Source organism: Eublepharis macularius, chromosome 1 (genome assembly GCF_028583425.1).
Source record: "Eublepharis macularius isolate TG4126 chromosome 1, MPM_Emac_v1.0, whole genome shotgun sequence".
In the NCBI taxonomy this organism is placed as follows: domain Eukaryota; kingdom Metazoa; phylum Chordata; class Lepidosauria; order Squamata; family Eublepharidae; genus Eublepharis; species Eublepharis macularius.
In genome coordinates this window covers 223,176,113-223,198,724 of record NC_072790.1, presented here as the reverse complement: position 1 = coordinate 223,198,724, position 22,612 = coordinate 223,176,113, and the positions used below count along the sequence as shown (strand labels likewise).

The 22,612-nt window shown below is 42.8% G+C and overlaps 1 protein-coding gene across 1 annotated transcript in view; it reads left to right on the top strand.

Annotated features, from left to right (window-relative positions):
• LOC129344895 (nuclear GTPase SLIP-GC-like) overlaps positions 1-22,612 on the top strand; it is a 63,074-nt gene that overhangs the window by 20,714 nt on the left and 19,748 nt on the right. Inside the window, exons 3-8 of the mRNA XM_055001813.1 lie at positions 5,951-6,035; positions 8,533-8,634; positions 9,627-9,732; positions 13,779-14,001; positions 18,711-18,926; positions 22,123-22,314. Coding sequence (XP_054857788.1) covers positions 5,954-6,035; positions 8,533-8,634; positions 9,627-9,732; positions 13,779-14,001; positions 18,711-18,926; positions 22,123-22,314 — 921 coding nt within the window. The 5' untranslated portion in view covers positions 5,951-5,953. The remainder of the gene's footprint in view (positions 1-5,950; positions 6,036-8,532; positions 8,635-9,626; positions 9,733-13,778; positions 14,002-18,710; positions 18,927-22,122; positions 22,315-22,612) is intronic.

Below are 22,612 nucleotides of genomic sequence, written 5' to 3'. Positions count from 1 at the left end.
AATTTATTTATAAGAGTTTGCCACTTTTGGATATCTTGATCAGTGAGATTAATAGGCAGCATACGAAAATTAAATAAGAAAAGTGGTAAAATCATGGTTTTGACCAGTTGTATTCTTTCAGCCCAGGATAAAGTCAACTTGCTCCATTCTTTAAATTCACCTATAACTTTGAGTTCTAGGGTTTTAAAATTAGATTCCTTTAAATTTGCTAGGTTGACAGGGATCGTGATTCCTAAATAGACCCAGTTCTTGCTGATCCATTGGTATTCATAATTGGAGGCTATCTGAGCTTGTGTGTCTGGGGATAAATTAATAGGATAAATTTCAGATTTAGATTTATTAATTTTAAGACCTGATAGTTGACCAAAGGTATGTAACTTGTCTTCCAAGGGAGGTAATGAAGCAGAAGGGTGAGAGATATACAGAACCATATCATCAGCAAAGAGAGAAATTTTATATTCATGACTTTTTATTCTAATGCCTTTGATCTCAGCTGATTGTCTTATGGATTCCGCCAGAGGTTCTATAGCAAGGGCGAACAGTAGTGGTGACAAGGGGCAGCCCTGCCTGGTCCCTCTTGTAAGTTTAATATCCTTTGAATTTATACCATTTATTTTTAACCGGGCCGTAGGGTTGGCATAAAGTAAGCTGATTGATCGTATAAAAGTTTGGCCAAAACCCATTTTTGACAGGAGTCTCAGAAGGTAATTAGTTTCCAAGCTGTCAAACGCTTTTTCTGCATCAAGTGACAACAAGAGAGCCTCCATTTGATAGGTAATGCAATGATTGATTATATTAAGAGATTTACGCACATTGTCTGCCATGTTTCTGTGTGGAATGAAGCCGGTTTGGTCAGGGTGAATGTAATGATTAATGATTTTGTTTAATCTGTTGGCCAATATAGCTGTAAAGATTTTAGCATCCTGATTCAGCAAAGAAATCGGACGATAGGATGATGGGAGGGTGACATCTTTACCTTTTTTGGGGATCACAATGACCGAGGCTTCATTCCATGACTGAGGGAAGATGCCCTGGGTAAGAATTGCATTGCAAGTCAGCCTGAGTGGTTCTGCTAAGCTATGTGTGAAGCTTTTATAAAATTCGGCAGGAAAACCGTCCCTGCCGGGAGTTTTGTTAAGTTTAAGCTTCTTGATAATCTCTGTGATTTCTTGGAGAGAAATGGGCGACTCCAAGAATTCCCTATGCGCTGGCGTAAGACTTTTTAGGGAGGTGCAGGATGCTAAGAAGTTGTCAATATCAGATATAAATGGGTTTGTGGTTCTATAGAGCTTAGAGTAGAAGTTGTAAAATACTTCCAACATTTCCCTGTTATTGGAAGTATAATCCTTATTGCCTTTTTTAATCAGATTAATTTGGTGGGCTGAGATCTTTTTTTTCACTTTCCAAGCAAGCAAGCGAAGTGTTCCAGGACCTCTTTGCCAAAATTTCTGTTTTAAGAAAAGTAAGTTCTTCTTGATTTTAGAGGACTCTAGAGATTCCAACTTCTTTCTTTCAAGCAGAAGTTGTTTGTAAACTTTTTTATTATTAAATTTTTTATGCTTAATTTCTAGTGCTTGGATTTTGCTTAAAATGTCCAATCTGAATTTCTCTCTTTCTTTCTTGTAGAAGGAGGCTACTGAGATGATTTTCCCTCTGACCACTGCCTTCATAGCATCCCAAATTGTTGCCTGGGAGACCTCCCCTGCAACGTTCTCTTTAAAATAATTTTCAAGTACTTTCTCTATTTCTTTATGTATAGATGGGTTTAATAAAAGAGATTTATTTAATAGCCAATGAGTTTCTTGTTTTATTTTATCATCTAAATTCAAGTGACTTTCCACCCAGGCATGATCTGACCAGATTTTACTCCCAATATTAGAAGAAATTAAATTTTGATAAAGTTTACTGGAGGCCAGAATAAAATCGATTCTGGTATGAACTTGATGCCGGGCTGAAAAATAAGTGAAATTTTTCTCTACTCCATGGTGAGCTCGCCAGACATCCTTAAAAGCAAATTTATCGAACAACATTTGTAGTTTCAGTTGACGTGGTATTTTCTTGCAACGTCTCCCATCCCTCTGGGACCGATCCAGATTTAAATCAGCTATACAATTAAAGTCCCCCCCAATCAGAATCTCACCTTCAGCAAACATACATAGGTTGGAAAAGGTTTCATGCAAAAAATCAAGTTGCTTATCATTAGGCGCATAAATCGAAGCTAGGGTTACCCTTGTCCCCTCCAGGTTCCCTTTGATAAATATGAACCTTCCTCTAGGGTCCACTTCAGAGTCTACCCATTGAAATTTGATATTTTTTGAAAATACAATTGCAACCCCCCTTGCGTTTGAGGAGCCAGGAGCTTGGAACTGCAAATTAAATCTATTAGATTTCAGTATCTGAGGCATTTCCTTTTTATAATGGGTCTCCTGTAAAAATAATATATCTGCATTCTGCTGTGCTAAAGCTGTGGAAACACGTTTGAGCTTAATGGGGTTATTTAAGCCTCTGCAGTTGAAAGTAACAATTTTAATTTTCCCTGTCATGACCTAACATTGTGAAGAGGCTAAGCTGATGCAGAGTACAAGTAATAAACTCAGACAAAAGAAATACAGCTCTAGAATGAAGAATTGCTTCTTCCTTTACCTTGCACGGCTTACCATAGGAAGCTAAGAATGACCAGACCTTCCAGGGGAAAACATTAACAGTACCAACTAACCCAAAACACCCCCCAACCAGTAACAACTTAGACATAACTAACCTAAACTATAGCTCCTTGAAACCAAAGAGCTAACCCCTCCAGAAGCACAGAAAGAAATTTCCTGTACTACTAATAGGGAGGAAAGAAATCTTTACCTCCCTATATCTGGAGGTCCCTAAGAAATTTGGGAACTAGAATGAAAAACAGGTAACTCCCACTCCCCCCCCCCCCGACCACAGATTGGCAAGAAAAAGATGAAATAGCTGGAGATGAAAGGGTGAAGGGCAGCGAGAGAAAGAAAGAAAAAAGATAAGGGTAGCGACAGAAGAGAACAGTCAGTTCTCAGACAAAAAAGAAACAAGCCAAAATTTCCCCCCTCTTTTCCTTCCCCCCCTCCCCCACCCCCTTATTCCTTGCAAGCTCTTCGCATCAAAAGCCGAGTCAAACAGGAGACATTGGTGAACAATCTCTAGCTCAAGAAGATGATTTCGTGGGGATTGTGATCCATCTCTCTTGAGTGGGAAGGTTTTGAGCCGAGATGTTTTCTGCTGGGTTGACGATCAAGTCTTGGGTTGGCAAGTTCAAATCGGTGAGAAGTTTCAGGCCAGAGACTATATCCACTGCATGAAGAACTCTGCCTTGATGTGCAACCTGTAGCTTAGTCGATGACACCCACTTGTATCTGATATTTGCTTTAGTTAGCGTTGAGGTGACAGGCTTAAGCTCTTTCCTATGCAGCAGCGTTTCATTCGACAGGTCCTGGAAGACTTGTATTTTTTTCCCTTGAAAAGAAAACGTGCCTCTTTTCCTTGCTTCTTGAATGATTTTTTCTTTGGTACGGGAATCCAAAAAGCGGACAACAATGTCTCTGTTAGCATTTGCTCTCAGATTTCGAGGGGAACACAGCCTGTAAGCAGACAATATGGTTGGTGCCACCCCCTTCTCCAACTGCAGCTCATGAGCAAGCCAGCCTGATAAGAACGCAGTTAAATCTGCTGTGCCTTCGTCTGACTCTGTAAATCCGCGGAATTTCAAATTATTGTATTTTATTTTAGATCCATGATTTTATTTTTCAGCCAGTATTCATTTGCTTGCATTATGCGCGCGTCTTTTTGCAAAGACAGGCTGAGGTCTAACGCTGAGTCAGCTGTTTTAGTAACTTGCTGAAGAGTTTCATTAATGAGGGTTAGCTGCTCATTCATAGGCTTAAGCAACTTTTCCATCCGATTAGCAAATTTCTCCTCAAGTTGATCTAGTTTAAGATTAATATGAGCTTCCAGTACCTGGATTTCTTTGTAATCTGCCTTCTGACTGGCAGGGGCAGCAGCCATCTTGGTTGCAGCATGCAGCTCCATCTCAGCCCCGTTCTTTGATTCAGATGGTGAGAAAAAGGTTTTAACCGTTTGTACGGTCAATTCTGAAGTCTTATTTTTATTACCTCCTGTTTTGCCCATGATTTGTTATGAAGAGCTCGGGTTAAAAGCTGATTAAATCAGTCGGGAGGGAGTTTGAGTCAGGAGCCTGAACTTCACGCGTCTGGCATGCAAGCTCACGGCGCCCCGCCCCCCCTTCCCTTTCTTAAAGATTGGGACAACATTAGCTCTTCTCCAATCTTGTGGCACATCCCCAGTCCTCCAGGAGGCCTTGAAGATGATGGACAGGGGTTCTGCAAGTTCTCTAGAAAGTTCTTTCAGCACTCTTGGGTGCACCCCATCTGGCCCAGGGGATTTGTATTCATCCAGTGAAGCCAGATGTCTCTCCACAACCTCTCTGTCAATGTCAATTAGCCACTCAGGTGTCCTGCCACATTTTCTATTATCTCTAGATGTGCCTGAGTCCTTCAGGGAGAAAACAGAGGCAAAAAAGTCATTCTCTGTCCTGCACCAGAGTTTCTCCATCTACTCCCAACAGTGGTCCAATTGCCTCTTTTACCTTGCGTTTGCTTCTCACATATCTGTAGAAGTTTTTCTTGTTGTAGCGAGCCCTTCTGGCCAGACCCAGCTCGTACTGAGCTTTGGCCTCTCTGATGGCTGATCTGCAGTACCTAGTAACCCTCATATACTCCTCTTTAGAGGTCTGTCCTTCTCTCCATTTCTTGAACATTTCCTTTTTCTCCCTTAGCTTATTCTGGAGCTCTCTGTACATCCACATCGGTTTCTTGGAGCCCTTACCATGTTTCCATCTTGCTGGGATAGTGGTGTAGTGGTTAAGAGTGCAGGACTCTAATCTGGAGAGCTAGGTTTGATTCCCCACTCCTCCACTTGAAGCCAGCTGGGTGACCTTGGGTTAGTCACAGTTTCTTGGAGCTCTCTCATCCCCACCCACCTCACAGGGTGTATGTTGTGGGGATAATAATGACATACTTTGTAAACTGCTCTGAGTGGGCATTAAGTTGTCTTGAAAGGCTGTGTATAAATCAAATGTTGTTGTTGTTGTTGTTCAGGGCTTTCTTCCTACTACATAAATTGGGCTGTATTTTTTGCAAGGTTGGTTTATGTGCTTTTTAGGGGCTGAAACTGTTGTAGTTGTATGCAAATTATCATTGTGGTTTTGTGTTTATTGGATTTTATATGATTGCTCTAAGCCTCTGTGAGTCTAAGAAGAAAGACAGCATATTATTTATTTATTTAGAAAATGTATATGTCACCTCTGCAAACACCTGCTTGAGGAAACATATACATCATGTTTTAATTAATAAATGACATATCTTATAATTGCAAATTTATCGTGATGTTAACTTGGGGCAGATGGTGCCAAAGAGAACAGGATGTCTAGAATAGGACCCCAGGGCAACACTTATATGTATGTACTTAGCATGAGTGCAAGCAGATTTGGGGGACAGTGTCCAGGGAGAGTAAATGTTCAGGAGGATGTGATGTCAGTTCCAGGTGATGCTGTATGAATTTCCCCTAATTTCTATGGTGAATACCATAGAGACCAGGGAAAATTCTTAAGAGTGTCACCATCAATGCCAATCCTCCTCATTTTTCTCATGCTTCTCAAATTATCAAGGGTAGGAGACTGAAGGGCAGGAGATTGCCTGCTGCCAACAGCCAAATAGCTAGCCTAATTACTGGCCATTAGGAAAACAATTCTTGCATGATTAGACCATTAAAATTTTGTTTTTGTGCTTACCGTACACTGAGTGCATATCTGCTGATAATTTCTGGCCATTATCAGCTTGGCAAAAGATGCTCACTAGAATCCATAACAATTATAACTGCCTTTGTTCTCTTTTATTTCTATATGCAGACAATGACATCTAAAAATGTCACTACCTCTACCACTGAAATTAACATGGATGAAGAGATGCAGTTGCCACTGGAAGACCCAAGAGGTATGGCATACTTAAAATTTTCTAGCGAGTTTTCCTTCTGCTAATTAAGTGTCCTTCCTAGAAATTAAAATCTTTTTGGTCCACCCAACAAGGATGACCCTGGTTGGCATTGTATGGGACTAGTTTTTGACTTTCCTGGGGAGCAAGTACTGGAGGATTGCGCTGGGTGGACTTCAGTTCTATCCCTTGGCCACTGGCCTGTGGTTTTCCACACAGTTCCCTCTTGTGTTGTTAAGTATTTACATGGAAGAGATTATTTCGAGATTCGGGCTTAGTTGCCACTAATATATGAATGACAACTCTGTCTCTCCACTGGGAGGTGGTGAAGATATTTAACTTGAGGCTGTAAGAAACTGAAAAGCTTTCTGGGAGCAGGACTGTTCAGTTTAGATCCTAGACTTTGTTTGTGATCTGCAATCAGATCTCCCTGTTTGTTTCTTGATTTTATAAAGCAGCCTTGGGGTGGGAGAATATGGATTCAGATCAGGCCTGAGGCACTGGACATGGAGCAGTTAATTTTCTTTCCACACCCCTTTCTAGAACAATAACAATAAAGCAGCCTCCCCCAGGATGCAAATCACTCCAGCAAAGAAAAAATGTAGACACCCTGTCTTTGCTAAATGAATTCAGGGGAGGGACAAAGAAAGATCATGGTAGGAAAGGATCCCACCTATTATCCAATATCACTGGCCTGATCCAAATCTCCACCCCCTGCAATTTGTCAGTGCACCTTTCAGGGGAGGTTCTGGTGCACACACAAGGGCAAAGTTCTGCATGTCACAAAGAATGGCCATTTTAGAATGCAGTGAGATTTAATAATCACAGAACTCATGCATGCAGTGTGAGTGTGGTTGCTACATTGGCTTTAGACGAGGAGCATGTGACACACTCATGCATGCATGATGCTTTCTTCTCATGCAGCTGTAGTCCAGCGTGCCAATCTGCTGACAGCAAGTGCAGCAGCCAGTTGCAAGGTAGCACTAGGATATGGACGGAGAAGGGGCATAGCAACCACTTGCCTGCTTTTCTACCAGTTATGTACAGAGGTTCAAGCATGCCAGAAACTTTCTGTCCTAGGAACCCTTTCCCCCTCCCAATTATGACTGATTGACTGTGATTTCTCAGTGATGACTGAAAGCCTGGTCATTGTTATTATTAACATGCACAATGTCACTGTGCACACATACACACACACATGTGAGACGCATACATTTGGTGGAATGGTAAAATGGAGTAGCAGTTGTGGTTACTGCAGCCTTCTAGAGTGCTTTTCTCCTAAAGGTGATGCTGGGTCCCTCATTAGGCTTCTCTCTGCAAGCTGAGTCAGCTCCTCTATTCACGAGGAGCAGTGGGGCTAAGATCCTGGCATGGCTTATTTCTCTCTCCTGGCCCTTCCTCAGCGAGAGGAGGCGTCTGACTACCAAGCACACACTTCTGTGCCTGAGCTAGGCCTCTGCCCTAGCCCTTTGCCTTCTCTGCTCTTGGGGTCCTTTGGGAGACTGTGGTGGGTCTGGTGGTGGGAGGGTCCATGCTGAGGCCTCCTAGCCTGACAAACCTCCTGGCTCAGGGGGAAGTCCTGGAGGTGCCTCAGGGTCCCTTCAGGTGGGAGTGGGGGCTGAGGAACCTGCCTCACAGGAGAGGTTTTCCAAGGTAGAGCCTGGGGGCAGGTTGTCCTTCTCCTCTGATGTGGGCTCATCCTGCCACAAAGAACTGGGGTGGTCCACGGCTCCTGGTCTGTCTCTGCATAGCACAGGATCATTATTTTCCTTATGTTTCATGGTCCAAAACTAAAACAATTGAAAACATATAAAGTGTAATAGCAAACAAAAAAAAGCCAACCCCCCCCCTTGAGAGTTGAATTAAAATGTACTCTCAATAAATCAAGCAGATTCTGAGTAATAAATTCAAAGTCCAGATGTGTAATTCTATGCATATTTTACCTGGGAGGATGCTGTACTGAATTCTGTGGAGTTAAGCTCTCAGTAAACATTTCCAGGGCTAGGGCAGCAGCACTTTTTCCCATGGGCTTCATCTCCCAGCAAAGCCATAGCAAGGACAGGGTTGATGTTACCCAAAGGGCAACAGGGGCAGCTGCCCTGGGCTCCACACTTGGGGGGCTCCAAATGTCCATGGCCCCACCCCCAAAAGAGAGGGTAAAAGAACAAGAGCAGACCCCTGCCACCACTTCTACCTGCTCCATTTTGTCAGTGGCTGTGGTGGCTCCTGCCCACCTCACACAGGGTGCTTGCTTGACGCTAGCAGGGAGGCATGTTGGGGTGGCAGTCCAAACTTTCCCTCTAAATGCAGCCTGCTGTGCTCCCCAAAAAGCAGCTTCTAGCAGTCAGTGAAGTTTCAGGAAATGCCTGCAGGGAGGGGGTAGAGAATTGGTGTACATATAGCCTTTGTGGGAGTGCCACATAGTCTTTGAATTTAGCCCATCACTTTTGTTTGTTGTTGAAATCTTGTTAACTGGAACACTTTTTATAAATCTGATCAGGTGCAGAGGGAGAAAACTCATTTGAAATTCCTCGTAAGAGAAAGAAAAAAAGTAACAAATATGAAGCCTTTTCACCTGAGGAGAAAGACTGGCTGAAGAAATGTAAGTCTAAAGGGAAGGGGTGACAAAAGCACAATCTGGGGTGATGATGGTCAAGACAGAGGGAGGGCCAGGGCTGAATTTGGCCAGGTGGGAGGTGAGCAGACCAGAGCCATTATATTTCCCTGGGGCAAGATGTGAAGATGCTTCATTGGGGGTAGTTGTGGGGCTGAGGTGGGTAGTTCTGGGGCTGGAGTGGGCAGGGCAATTGGCACAGGGAAAGAAAAATCTCCCACCCCAATGCTGAGGCCTCAGTCCAAATCGCTCCTGCCTGCAAGTGCTTTTTAATAAAGTAGAAACATTGGGAGGTCTTATGAGAATCTTTTGTTTCTTGTCTAATTGTGCCCACAGTCCTCCTGTGAATCCAGCACAGATAATCACCCTGTACTCTCCACTCCTATTTCTATAAAGAGAAGTTAGCCATGTTAGTCTGTAGTAGCAAAATAGAAAAGAGTCCAGTAGCACCTTTAAGACTAACTGACTTTACTGTAGCATAAGCTTTCAAGAACCACAGTTCTCTCTGTCAGATGCATCTAATGAAGAGAACTGCCTTATACTGAGGGTGTAGTGTTTCAAACAAATTGGATTTTTGTTTTAAGCAAATCTGGAAGGAATTGAGATATGGCTATGGAAGACAGAGAATATTTACTATTAGGAATGACTGAACACCAAATGTGGAAGAGAGGTGTGGAGCTGGCTGGGCTCCTTTACCTGACCACTGAACAGATTCTGTCTTCTGAGACATCAACAGTTGCATCTCACACGTTAGCAAAAAATGTTGATTCACCACACTGAATTCTGTACCAGGTACCAAGTCTAATGATTGTACAACAGAATTGCAGATGACTACAGTCCATATTGCAATAAAATGCGTTATTTAAAGAAGTTGCTTACCATACCACATAGTTGTCAAGGCTTAGATTGCATGTTTTGATTGTCATTTTATCCTAAAGTGATTCAATTACACATTCTCTTTCTGTCACTCTGCTCTTTAGATAAAACTTGGGAATCACAGACAAGGAAGAATCTCAAGAGTACACATAGCAAATTGCTTGGTGATTTATCTCAACCTGATGCACAGAAAGAAATTCAGTATCTCAAGTGAGTCTTCCTGATTTTTGTTTACATGACAGATCTATCTTAAATGTAGTTGCAGAAATTGGAATTACATAATTTTTTCCCCTACCCAAACTCCTATTTTGAAAAAGTGCAGGAGCGCAACTAAAGTGATTAAGGGATTCGGGTACCTTTCCTATAAGGAAAGGCTGAAGAGTCTTAGACTTTTCAGTGTAGAGAAGAGACGACCGGGGGGGGGGGGGCGGGAGTGGGGGACATGATGACAGAGGTTTATAAAATTATGCACAGGGTAGAGAAAGTGGACAGAGAAAACTTTTCTCCCTCTGCCAGATATTAGAACTTGGGTTTTCCAATGAAGTTGATGGGCAGTAGATTCAGGATGGACAAAAGGAAATACTTTTTTTACACAATGAGTGATTAAAATGTAGAATTTGCTGCAAGAGGATGTGGTGATGGCTACAGACTGCTCTTATTCTTTTACCCTCTCCTTTGGGGGTGGAGCCATGGACATTTGCAGCCCCCCAAGTGTGGAGCTCAGAGCAGCAGCCAAGAGAGCACAGCTGTAGCTGCCCAAAGCAGCCAGACTAGCTACTCCAGGTGCAACTGCTTGAGGCAGCCAAGGCTGAGGCTAGAGGGCAAAAGAGGGATGTGGCTGGCAGGTGGAGCCAGGAATGAGGGAAAGGATATAAGGGAAGTCCACCCACAGGGCGGGGTGGGTTGTTATGTAGGAGTGTGGTGGAGTGGAAGAGAGACAGAGACAGAGAATGAGAGAGCAGCGGAGAGGAGGTGGAGGGAGGAGGAGGAAGAGGAAGAGGAAGAGGAGGAGTAAGACCAACAGCAGGATGGGAACAGCTGTCATGGAAAGCAGCTGGGACAACGTCAGGTTGAAGGAACCAGCGAGTGGACTGAGAGGGTGTGAGGGTGAGGTATACCCCCCTCCTTCCACAGAGCGGGGTCCTGCACACTCCCTGAAGGTCCTTTAAGGCTGAAGTCAGGCAGGCCGGCATCTCACAGGGTGGCACCCTTGGCAGAACCTGTCAAGAGGATTTAGGATCTTTGCATCACTGCAAAGTCTATGGGGCTAACTCAACAGCCTTACTGGTCCAAAGGACTGGGTCGCTAGCAATTTACCCCCAATCCTCTAAAACCTTTAATTCATCTTTTGAAAGATCCTTCGTCAGAAAATCCTTCCAGTCTGGTCACTCTTCCTCCTTTCCTTCAACAAAGTCACAGTTATAATCCCAACAGAAACCATTGTTGGGTTCCAAAAAATGGTATTGAGATTCAGTACGAGTTGCTTCCAAACCTCTCTCCCTGCCTATGTCAACATCTCACAGCATGTTAGAAGATCACGTCAGACTACCGGGTCTTAAGTATCATGAGGTTAGGGTACACAAAAGAGTTCACTTTGCTTTCTTCCTCGTCCAGATTCTGCCTCACAACCCTCTTTCTCATCCTCCATCAGAAGATGGACACCCTTTTGTAGAAGCAGGTAATAGAACCCATATCTCACTTCCCAAGAGGATGGGTTATCTACTTCCAGTACTGCCCCATTCTAAAGAATAATGGTAGCTTATGCTTTGTTGTTGATGTCATAGATGATAACGAATTCATCAAGAACTAGAAGTTTCAGATGGTGACCCTAGCTATCACTTTGCTATCGCTTTCTATCAACCTAGAAGATGCTTACTTCCATATCACCATCTGACCTCAATATCATTGGTTCCGTGGGTTTTCCCTCAGCCACAACTTTCCAGTACAGAGTGCTGTCATCCAGCCTCTCCACCCCACTGAGTTGCAGTTGTGTTGACGTGGCTGTAGTGGTGTTGCTGCTGAGGCTCAACTCAGATGACAAGTCTTTCCATATATAGATGAATGATATCTGATAGCACCTGGCCAATCTGTATTGCTCCGAAATGTGTGCATACTTCAGTTTCTCTGGGCTTTCAAGTCAGTGGAAGAAAGTTGTTCCTAAAACCCACACAGCATATCCAGTTCTTAAATGCTGTAATAGACTATTATGGAGTAAGATTGCTTACCTTCAGACAGAAAACAGGCTATCATACAGATATTCATAAGAACCCACTACAGCTGCCCATCTACATACATAGACTTCTGGGTCTCATGGCAGCCACTATTCCAACTGTGTGCTTTGCCTGCTTGGACATGAGAACTCTACAACACTGGTTCCTGAAAAAATTCAAACCATCTGCATCATACTCAGAAGAGACGATGCTGCTTCTCCCTCACAGAGTCTTCTGTCTTTACTGGTGGTCATACCAGTGCCACATGGATCAAGGAATGCTATTCACCCCTCCATAACTAATGCTAACCTTGAAAATGGGTACATCTCTTTGGGAAAAGAGATACTTATTGTAACTATGACTGTGTCAGCTTACCTTGGTCTGCTGAGGAATACGGTTGTCAAATCACTTTCTTAGAACTACTAGCAGTTTACAAGTCGCTCTCTGCCTTACTTCCCAAGCTTGGAGACAAAGTAATACAGATATACACAGACAACACAACCACCATGTATTATAAATAAGCAAGACAGGACGGTATCCTCCTCTCTGAATCTCCTCATCTGCATGAGGTGGGATAGGTGCATAGATTGGCATATAACCACTGTAGAGGTCCATGTTGGAGGACAAGATTACTCTCAAGGACATGCACTCAGTGGGAGTCAGTAGCATATGGGTGGTTGATCATCAGCAAATACCTGCAACCAGTTTTCTTGATTGGGTTTCCAAAATAGACCTATTTATCACTCAACAGAAAATGCTGCAAACACAATTCGAGAGTGGGATGGGATGGGGGCTCCACTTCATGGGAGTTGCATTCCCACATATTGGGGCAAGAAACCTGTTTTATACCTTCCTCCCATCCCACTGATCACCAGGATTGTAGGAAAGTTGCAGCTGTATTATACAGTAATCTGGGTTCAGCTCTCTGCTGTTATTAAGCACTACACCCTCAATACCAGGAGATATCAGTACACTTCCTTTGGACAAGCTGTCTTCCAATTTCTTTTCTCCTAATGACAAATACACCCACCTGCTTGCTAGCCTTGACTCATCAGCTTGATGCATAGAAACCACGAAGAAATAAAAAAAGGTTATTTACCTATAACTGTTGTTTTCTTTACCTATAACTGTTGTTTCACCCTACCCTCCCAATTTACCCTGCAGTAGCTGCTCCACTACTCAGTGGCATGCTTTCTTAAGTAGGAAGGCACTGAGCGAGAAAAGTGCAACTCTTGCCCTCAGAGCACACACGATCTGACTCCATGCTCCTGTTGGAGGAAGTTTTTGTACCTATTTTTTTCAGTCTAGATGTTTCCAAAATAGAGCTCCCCTAGGCTTACCATGTGCTCACTTATGGTGGGCAATCTTCTGGCGAGTCTCTCAGTTGCCTGCCTCCACTCCAAGCAGCAGTGGGAGAAAAATAAAGAAAAAGACATCACTAGCCTCTGTGCTGTTATGTCCTTTCTGAGTATAACCATGAAATAACAGTGAGTAGTTCTTGGAAACATCAGAAACTCTATGGAAAAATAATAGCCTTCTACCATAGAGTTCTAGCAATTCCTAGAGCCAGCCACTGTCATTTCCAGATTGTACCTTGAAGAGACATAGTGATGGAGGTGCCCCCCAAATGCCCCCCCCAATCCTGCCACCCATATCGTAAGCAGTGTGCAGGTATAAATGTTGAATGCACAGATGACCACTCAAAGAACAAGAGTTACAGGTAAACAATTTGTTTTGCACTTATATCATGGATGAAATTTCTGAAGGATGGCAGTATTTAGAAGAGTCAAAATGAGATGGTTCCATATTAGGTCCTAGTATTGCTGCCTACATGCCCATATGCCCATATATGGACTCCCAATATTTGTTTAAATAGCCTGCTCCTGGACTATTTTAATGACTTTTAAAAAATGATTGATTTTATGGTTGTTCGACTTTTAATGTATTTTTTGAATGTTGTTAGCTGCCCTGAGCCCATCTGTGGGGAGGGCGGGGTATAAGTCAAATCAAATAAATAAATACATAAAATCATTCTCTCTTCAACAGGAACCGTTTGAATGCCTTGCAGGAGAAGACTTCCTTGGACCCCATATACATTGGGTTTCTTGGGCGAACAGGCGCAGGGAAGACCTCCCTCCTCAATGCCATTCTAGGGAAGAAGCTGTTTCTGCCAGTGTCTGGGAGCAGTGTGTGCACTTCATGTGTGGTACAAGTAAATACAAGCAGTGCTGAACAGTATGAAGCCACGGTTCACCTTCTCTCAGATGATGTGAGTACAGTTGACTCTCTATGAAGTCAAAGAACCAGCATAAATTGGGCAATCAGGGAGTCCTTACGTTGCAAGAGAGCTCAGGCTGCAATAATAATATTTGATTTATGTACTGCCCTTTAGGACAATTTAATGCCCTCTCAGAGTGGTTTACAAAGTGTGTTGTTATTATCCTCACGACAATCACCCTGTGAGGTGGGTGAAGCTGAGAGAGCTCCAAGAAGCTGTGACTGACCCAAGGTCAACCACCAGGTTTCAAGAGGCGGAGTGGGGAATCCAGCCCGGTTCTCCAGATTAGAGTCCTGTCACTCTTAACCACTACACCAAACTGGAAACACATTCTGGAAAGTGATCCAGTTCTGATATAAGTGAAATGCACTTCTCAGAAGAAATCCTCATCCCTGTGGCTCACACCGTTATAGATCCAGTTCCTCCATGTTATACACTCCCTGTTTCCTTGAGCAGTGAGAAATTCCAAGGACAAAACTACCTGGTTTAGATTCCTTTGGACTGAGAGAGTTCAAGAGACTAAAGAAGATTTTGTACTTTTTTTTAAAAAAAAAAATACAAATAGAGCACAGATGGAGGCAAAAGTGCACTTCTGTAAGATAAAGCAACCAAAGAGCAACTTGAGCAGCCACTCCAGGTTGTAACTCCATTTTCAGCTTCCCAGTTAGATGCTACAGCAGGTGCAGCAACAAGCAAACACACAGCAGTCCTTGGCTGCTTCATGAGTCTGCCATCCAGACAGGTTTTTCTTGGGGAAAACATGCACTTCATCACTGGGATGAACATTGACTCTTTTTTGCACTTATGCTTTTTATGTGAACAGTGGATATGATGACACCATGTTATACATCTTTGACTGGATTGTTATCCAAATCAGTGCCTGTATCAGGCTTGTCATGTGAAGAGCGTCTCCTGCATGTGAAGAATTAGAACAGGAGTCTTAGGCTAAAAAGGGATTGTTTAACTCTGTTGTATACATGGGTCTCAAACTGGCATACTAACAATGCAATTCTAAGAAGAGTTACTCCAATCAAAGCCCATTGATTTCAGTGGGCTTAGAGTGGAGTAACTCTTCTTAGGATTGCACTGTAAATCTTCCAGAGCGGAAAAGATGGAAGGGAGACAGATACTTAACCAGAAAATAACTTTATTGGCCTAATTGATACATAAACAAGGGGCAAATCCACATTACTCATTCTAAGTCGCATGTTCCCTGCATTCCCCACGCAATCCCAAGTGCTGGTCACATTACCTCATTAAACAGATGCATTTCATTCGCATTTCTCCCGAATATGTGGTCACAGGTTTTCAGCGGGAGTTTCACGGTGGCCGTGAACGGGCCAATGCGCAATTTACGCAGTTTTTTTAAAAACCACCCCCCTTCCTGTCTCTCCGGCCGTTCTGAGAGTTCCTATTGGCTGATTCAACTTGCAAGTGCTCCATAGTCTGCAAAAGACTGTTTTTGACTTCATAGCATTGGATGGATTGATTATGCTGTTTCTGAATCAAATCTGGTAGTTTGAAAAATCATTTTGGGGTGAATCCATCCTCAGAACGGACTCGCGAAACTTCCTTTTTAACTGTTTTTTATTTTTTTTATTTTATATTACTGTAATATCAAAATTACGAAATACCGAAATAATGACACTCCAAGGAAGTGAAACTTCAGTAAAATTCAGGCACTGAACTGTCCTGCATAGGAAATGCCCACGAAAGCTTCCCACATGCTTCCAAATTTCCAAAAAAGAAACGGGAGAGAGCCATCAGTGCTATCAGTGGGGGAAAGAGAGGCATCATTATCTTCAATGATGTTTCTTTATAAGGCAAGATCGAAATAACGGAAAAGTGCGCTCAAAAAAATAAAAAAAATGGGTGGGGGAAAAAGGTCCCGCCCAAAAAAGCGGTTTTCGAGTGGCTGTGTGACCGGAGGGACGCGCGAGAAAGACGGATTGGAAGCAGGAATGTGAACGAAGAGGAAAAAATCGCGGATTGGAGGCAAACGGAAGATATCCGATAAACATGCGGGTAATGGGTGAATGTGGATTTGACCTAGAAAGAGCTGGAGCTAGACAGTAGCATGAGATTGAACTACTCATTGGCAACAATACATTAACAATTTGTATGTCATGTGATAATCCAATAAAAACTGTTCACTTTGCATAATTCTACTCTTCAGTATTACTTTAAGCTAAATGCCCAATTAGAGTTGGTTTTTAATCCAAATTGTATTCCTTCCACGTGGCTAGTTCATAAAAAGTCAACCCAAAGAGAGGAAATTTTGCAGTGTTATGAGGATGGATTGGCTGGCTTTAAGACAGACTGGCCACAAACAGAGAAAAGAATGACTAAGAGGCAGGAATGGATGGGAAGACATGGAAGGTGAATTCCATGAAGGGAAACAGAATTAGAGAAGGGGGAAAATACTCTGCCTGTCTTGACAAGAAGGGGGAAGGACCCTATGAGGTCAGCACTGGAAGAAGTCTAGGAGCAGAAGCAACTCTGGAGTGCCAACAACAGGTCAGAGAGGCGAAGGACCTCCCCTGAAGTTGCCTCCAGAGTTGGCCAGTGGGTGAGATAGGATGCTGGACTAGATGGGCCGCTGGTCTGATCCGGCAGGATTCTTCTTATATTAAATTCTTAAAAGCTTTGTTTATTTTCCTGCAAACCTGGCTCGTTTATGACAAAAGGGTGCGAGGAGTTCAGGAAGTTCAAAGAAGCCTTATTGGTATTTTTCCAGAGTATTCAGGAAATCAGGCTACTCACTGCTGGGTACTTTAAACCATTCTTGCTTTGATTGAAGAGACCGACTGTATTAGATGCTTTCCTTTCTTGCTCAAGGCATCACGAGGCCTAAAGATTTTGGGGTGTCTTCTCCCCACACCTCTAGCATCAGAAGGCCAACTGATCATGGGGTGTTTCCATTGGGAGGAGCAGGTCACATAACAGCATGTTAATGGGAAGTTGTAGGAGGAGATATGAATTTTGGGTAACCTGACCTTAAGTTTAAAACTAAAGAATGCCTTTTTTTTCAGAACAAATTGTGTGGAGTTGAATAGGTAGCCCTTGTATGAATCACAAAACTGCCCTTTTTGGGCTAATTAAGAAGTGCATGAGAGAAGATCCCACAAACTTTGAATGAGATAGCCCAGATGCTTTGAGTAGAAATCCCACTGCAAAGCTGACAATGCTTCAGTAAGGTGTAGGTCAAAACAGATGTCAGAGAGATCACAGGTTTGTCAGTCTGTAAAATTGCATGCATCCACAATTTCGGTCAGTTTTAGGAGGGTAGCTATGTTGGTGTGCAGTAGAAAAGCAAGATTTGGGTCCAGTAGATTTGGATCTCTACTACTGGACCTGAACTTGGGTCAGGTCCATGAAGACATTAGACTTTTCAAGCTCCTCAGTTTTACTAATTGAAACTGTGTTACTGGAATGGGTCTCCTTGCAAGTGGGGGAATTAGTGGCAAGGAAGCTGGCTATACGAGAGGGGTAACAATGGGATAACTCCACCAATATTTATGGGGTCCCTTCCCAGAGGTAGCAGACGAGGCTTGGTGCTTTTAAGGTCGAGTGTTTTTATTCAAGAGGAAAATACACATACACACACTAGAGCAATAAAATGGTTGGCATAAAGCCACAGAGGTTGGAATAGGGTGAGGGAGGGGTATATTTACCTATCTCAGAGAATAGAATAGTCCATGGAGGAATAGGGCTTCAAACGTCCTATGTTCTCAGCTAGGAGAGAGACTTTGGAAGTGACCCTAAAGGAGCAGTGCTTGGAATCCAGTAAGTGTGCATAGTTTGAATGGGGCAAGAGCCGTGGTTCTTATAGGGCAAAACATGTCCTGAGGAGGAGGAGCCCCCTCAGCTGCCGGGACAAAGACCCTAAAGGTTAGTTCCTGGGGATAGCAAAGGGTTGGTTACCTTTGATTGGTGGTGCTAGGGTGTGATAAAGGAAATGCAAAGTGTTCTCCTGGTAGTTTGAAAAGAAGCAGTATGCTAATTAATACTCCTGGAGCTGAGTTGATGAATTTGATAGGGACAGAATCTTCCCAGGGATAAATTAGAACTTATCAGTGCTGACGGATTGTCCCTCGATCTCACAGTGGGTATATAATCATGGAAGGAAGGTATCAGAAAGTGTTAAGTAGGGTGACTCAGTGAGACCCTTTCTCGCAACTTCACCCGCAGCTGGTGGGGTAGTAATTCAATTCACTACAATCCTCAGCATCTTGTCTGAATATTCTATTCAAGGCTTAGTTTTGCGGGTGGGACTCAGCAACGCTGGTTGGAATTACCCTGCTGCAGATCAGGCTGCATTAATCCATGGGCCTTGTGATTTTTATATCACAGGTAGCTATCAAACAGCTCTTAAATATGGCAGAGGCCAGGGCCGACTGCTTACAACTGCACCATTATTGGCCAAACCTTTCCTTTTCCTTTAAAACATTAATAACAGAAAGGGAAGTGTGGTTTTGATGAGTGAAGCCAAGCAGTGGTTGAAGGGTTAAATCCCCTTGTTCCATTTTTCTGCAGCCTGGATCATTCATATAGGAGTCAGGTACATGGGTCTGTTTAAGAATGAAGGTGGAGAGAAGCAGGATTTGCTCTACAGCACAACCTTGTACATTCTCTTCTGTTTCTATATATGTCTATATTTAGCCTAAGTTTAAAAGCCTGTACCTGTATTGCACTGATAGGAGTGGAAAGAAGAGATGAAAAATCTTGTGGCAATTTTGAGCAAGAATGGGGATGATGATGATGATGACTATAGTGAATGTGTGAATGATGCCATTGAAAAGCTCCGTGTACTTTATGGGATGGGAGCTGAAGAAAAAACGTATGAAGACTTGTTGAAGACCAAGCTTCAACAGTCTATTCCTACCAAAGGAGCCATTGCAATCAAGGCACAGGGGGTGAGTGCTGTCTTCTTCCATTTGCTGTCACTTTCTGATATCCTGTATGTGTGGGAGTGTTGCCTGAATTGATCTCCTTGCAAACGGAGAATTAGTGGCAAGGAGGAAGGCTGTATGAGAGGGTAACAATGGGATCTCCACCAGTATTTACAGGGTCCCCACCCCAAGATATCAGACGAGGCTTGGTGTTTTTGAAATAAAGAGTAGTTTTATTAACCGGTGAAAACACACCCAAGAAGCAATGCACAAGCACACAGATTTCTAAGAAAAGCAATGGTGAAAGTGGAATAGTTTTGAGAGATTTCAGGGCAATAATTACCTATCTAGAAAGTAAAGTAGTCCACAGAGGAAGAGAGCTTCAAACGTCCTGCGTTCTCATCCAGGAGAGAAAGCCTTAGGGAGAGCAACCCCAAGGGTACATTGCTTGGATCCAGGAAAGCATGCACAGCATGTACAATTTGAATGGAGCAAAACCCTGGTTCTTATAGGGCAAAACGTGTCCTGAGGCCAGGGAGCCCCCTTAGCCATTGGAATAAAGACCATGAACGCCGTCTCTGGGGAATGACAAACGTTTGATTACTCTTTGATTACTGCTGCCACGGTGTTTAAAAGGAAATGAAGTCTCTCCTGCTGCCTGACAGAACGGCAGTTTGCTAATGGATCTTCCCGGGGCAGAGTTGATGAATTTAGAAATGAGGTACATGTTCCCAAAGACAAATTAGAAACTTACCAGTGCTGATTGATTGATTCTTGATCTTAGGGTGGGGATTTAATCACGGAAGTAGAATATCAAAATGTGCTAAATTGGGAGACTCAGCGAGACGCTTTCTTGTCTCACGGCTCCACCCGCAGCTGGTGGGGCAGTAAAATCAATCACCCCTAGTCCTTGGCCTTTGCATGAATATTCCATTAATGCTTAATTTCCTGGGCACGATTCAGCAATGTTCTTCCCAGCCGGCTGGAATTTCCCCAATGCAGATCAGGCTGCATTAATCCAGGGGCCCTGTGATTTTTATATCACAGACCTACATTAAAGATGGCAGAGGCCGGGGCCAACCACATACAGGAGGGCTGCTGAAGCATTTTCCATGTTTCAGTCACATGACTCATGCATTTTTTTCATTTTTTCACATGATGTTGTCCAGTATTTGCACACAAACCATTAACAGCCCATTCCTCCCACAAAAAAAGCTCTGCTTTATGTGAAACTATAAAAAAGAGATTACCTAGGCATAAATAGTTTTTTATATCTGAAAGGGAAACAACACAATTGCAGGAATTCTAGTCAATTATTGTTTTCTTTGCCCTGACCGGGATGGCCCAGGCTATCCTGATCATCTTGGATGTTAAGCAGTGTAAGCCCTGGTTAGTACTTGGAAGACCATCAACCAAGGAAATCCAGGGTTGCTACACAGAGGCAGACAGTTGCAAACCACAACTCAGTTCATCTGTTGGTTTGAAAAAACTATGAGGTTGTGATAAGTTGGCTGCAGTTTAATAGCACTTGCTCTTCTACTGTAGACTAACAAGGCTATCCCCCTGAAATGATTTTTTTCATTGTTGATGATGTATAGGGCCAATCCCTTGCAGCAATTGCAGGAATTAGCATAGCAGAAGAGAATTTACCCACACCTGAGCCTGTCTTTTAGACCTAGATTAAGATGGGTAGTGTTGTGTTACTCTGTCTGTAGCAGTAGATAAGAGCAAGAGTCCAGTAGTACCTATAAGACTAACAAAAATTGTTAGTCTTAAGACTAACAAAAATTGTTAGTCTTACAGGTTCTACTGGGTTTTTAGACCTAAGGGAGGGATAAGGGATCATCTTGAGATGCCTCTGTAAAGACAAGGATTTTTTTTAAAAAGGGTTTTAAAAAGATACTACATTATTCCTGATCAGTGTTACTTATGCTTCTGAAGAAGATAATTGCTTACAGCCTTGTAAAAAGAGGCGAGGGGGAGGGAATCATCTGAAGGTGCCTTTGCAAATACATGGAGGTTTTTTAAAAAGGGTATTGTATTATTTCTTTGCAGCATCAAAATAAAAAATATATCAGTGTGGATAGAGAATCCTGAAGATCATGTGGGGACATGGGAGGAGGGGCACTTGAATGCACATCAGCTGTGAAAAGTAAGCCATGGCTAACAATGGAGAGAAAATGGAGTACCCTGTGATGTCTAGAATCTCTGTTCTGCCACACAGAATTGCACCAACTACCTAGTGGTGGAATGTGCTGTCAAGTTATAGCTGGAATTTTCAAGGCAAGGGACTAACAGTGGTGGTTTGCCATTGCTTGCCTCTGCATAGTGACCATGGTCTTCCTTGGAGATCTCTTATCCAATTACTAACTGAGGCTGACCCTTCTTAGCTTCTGAGATCTGACAAAATTGGGCTTGCCTGGGCTATCCAGGTCAGGGCATCAGCAACCTGACCATCAGAAAAAACCACCCTGATGTGGAAGCAGCCAGGGTTAAGCTATTAAGGAGACAGGTGTCAAGTTCCTAATATAACCCATATGAGGAGAAATGAATTAGAGCAAGTCTTGTCCAGTTGTTTGAGGAAAGGATAAAAAAAGCACACAATAATGAAAAAGAATGCTTTGGCCTCATTTTCCAACTATATTGTGCCTATTGTTAAAATAAAATACAACCGATAATTTGAAAAAATATCTTTAAAACCATCCTTATTCTTTCCTCTCTCTCTTTCTCCTTCCTCAGGAGACTGTCTCCATGTCCTTGTCTATGTCTATACTCCATTCATTTTCTTCTTCTTTATAAGCATTGTTTAATATAACAATATAAGCATGTGCTTAATATAAACCTAGGCAATGCAGTTGTGGAAGAATATAACCCTACTTATGTTTGGGTAAGCATAAATGAACACCCCACAAATTTCACCCAAGTATATATTCTCAGTCCCCCAATGGATTCAGATGAGTAAGGGCCGGAGCATGGTTAGTTCGAGATCAGGAGCTAACACCCAACAAAATGTGAGACTAAATGAACCCCCCCCCCCGAAATTCCTTCAGATGGAATTAGTTTGTTTATTCAACAGAGAATTTGATGCTGAACTTGATACCAAAAAAATCAAATGAGGAGGAAAAATATTTGACACCAGATAACTCTAGACATTAGTAGCATTAACAGGACAGGGATAATTGGTCTGGATTTCTTCTGTGTACTAATTTTTGTGTTACAGGCAGAAGAGCTGTCCCAAAAACTGGATCCTTATATTCGTGTTCGAGATGAAGGTACTGATAGGCTCTGGCCACTGATCAAGTACGTGGAAGTGACTGTTCCAGGGTCAGACATCCTTCCAGAAGGCATCGTATTTTTGGATATTCCTGGTACAGGAGACTTTAACAAAAGGAGGGATGAGATGTGGAAACAGGTGAGTATTTACAGAGAGGTGATGCAAATATTATAAATAAATGCCTTGGCTTTGACAAACTATGAACTAACCTTTTGGTCATGTTGAACAGCAGGTGCGAAGAACCCCCGCCCCCACAACAACCTAGATCAAATCTCTGTTTCAGTCTAGCTTTGCTAAGAAAAATTCTCTTACAACCTCTTTACCCAATTTCTGCTTGAAATCCAACAATCCACATCTCTCCCTCTTTTTAGGAATTTGGAGTTTGTTTTGAATCACTTCTGTTTGGGTCAAAAAAGGTAAAATTCAAAATGAGAAG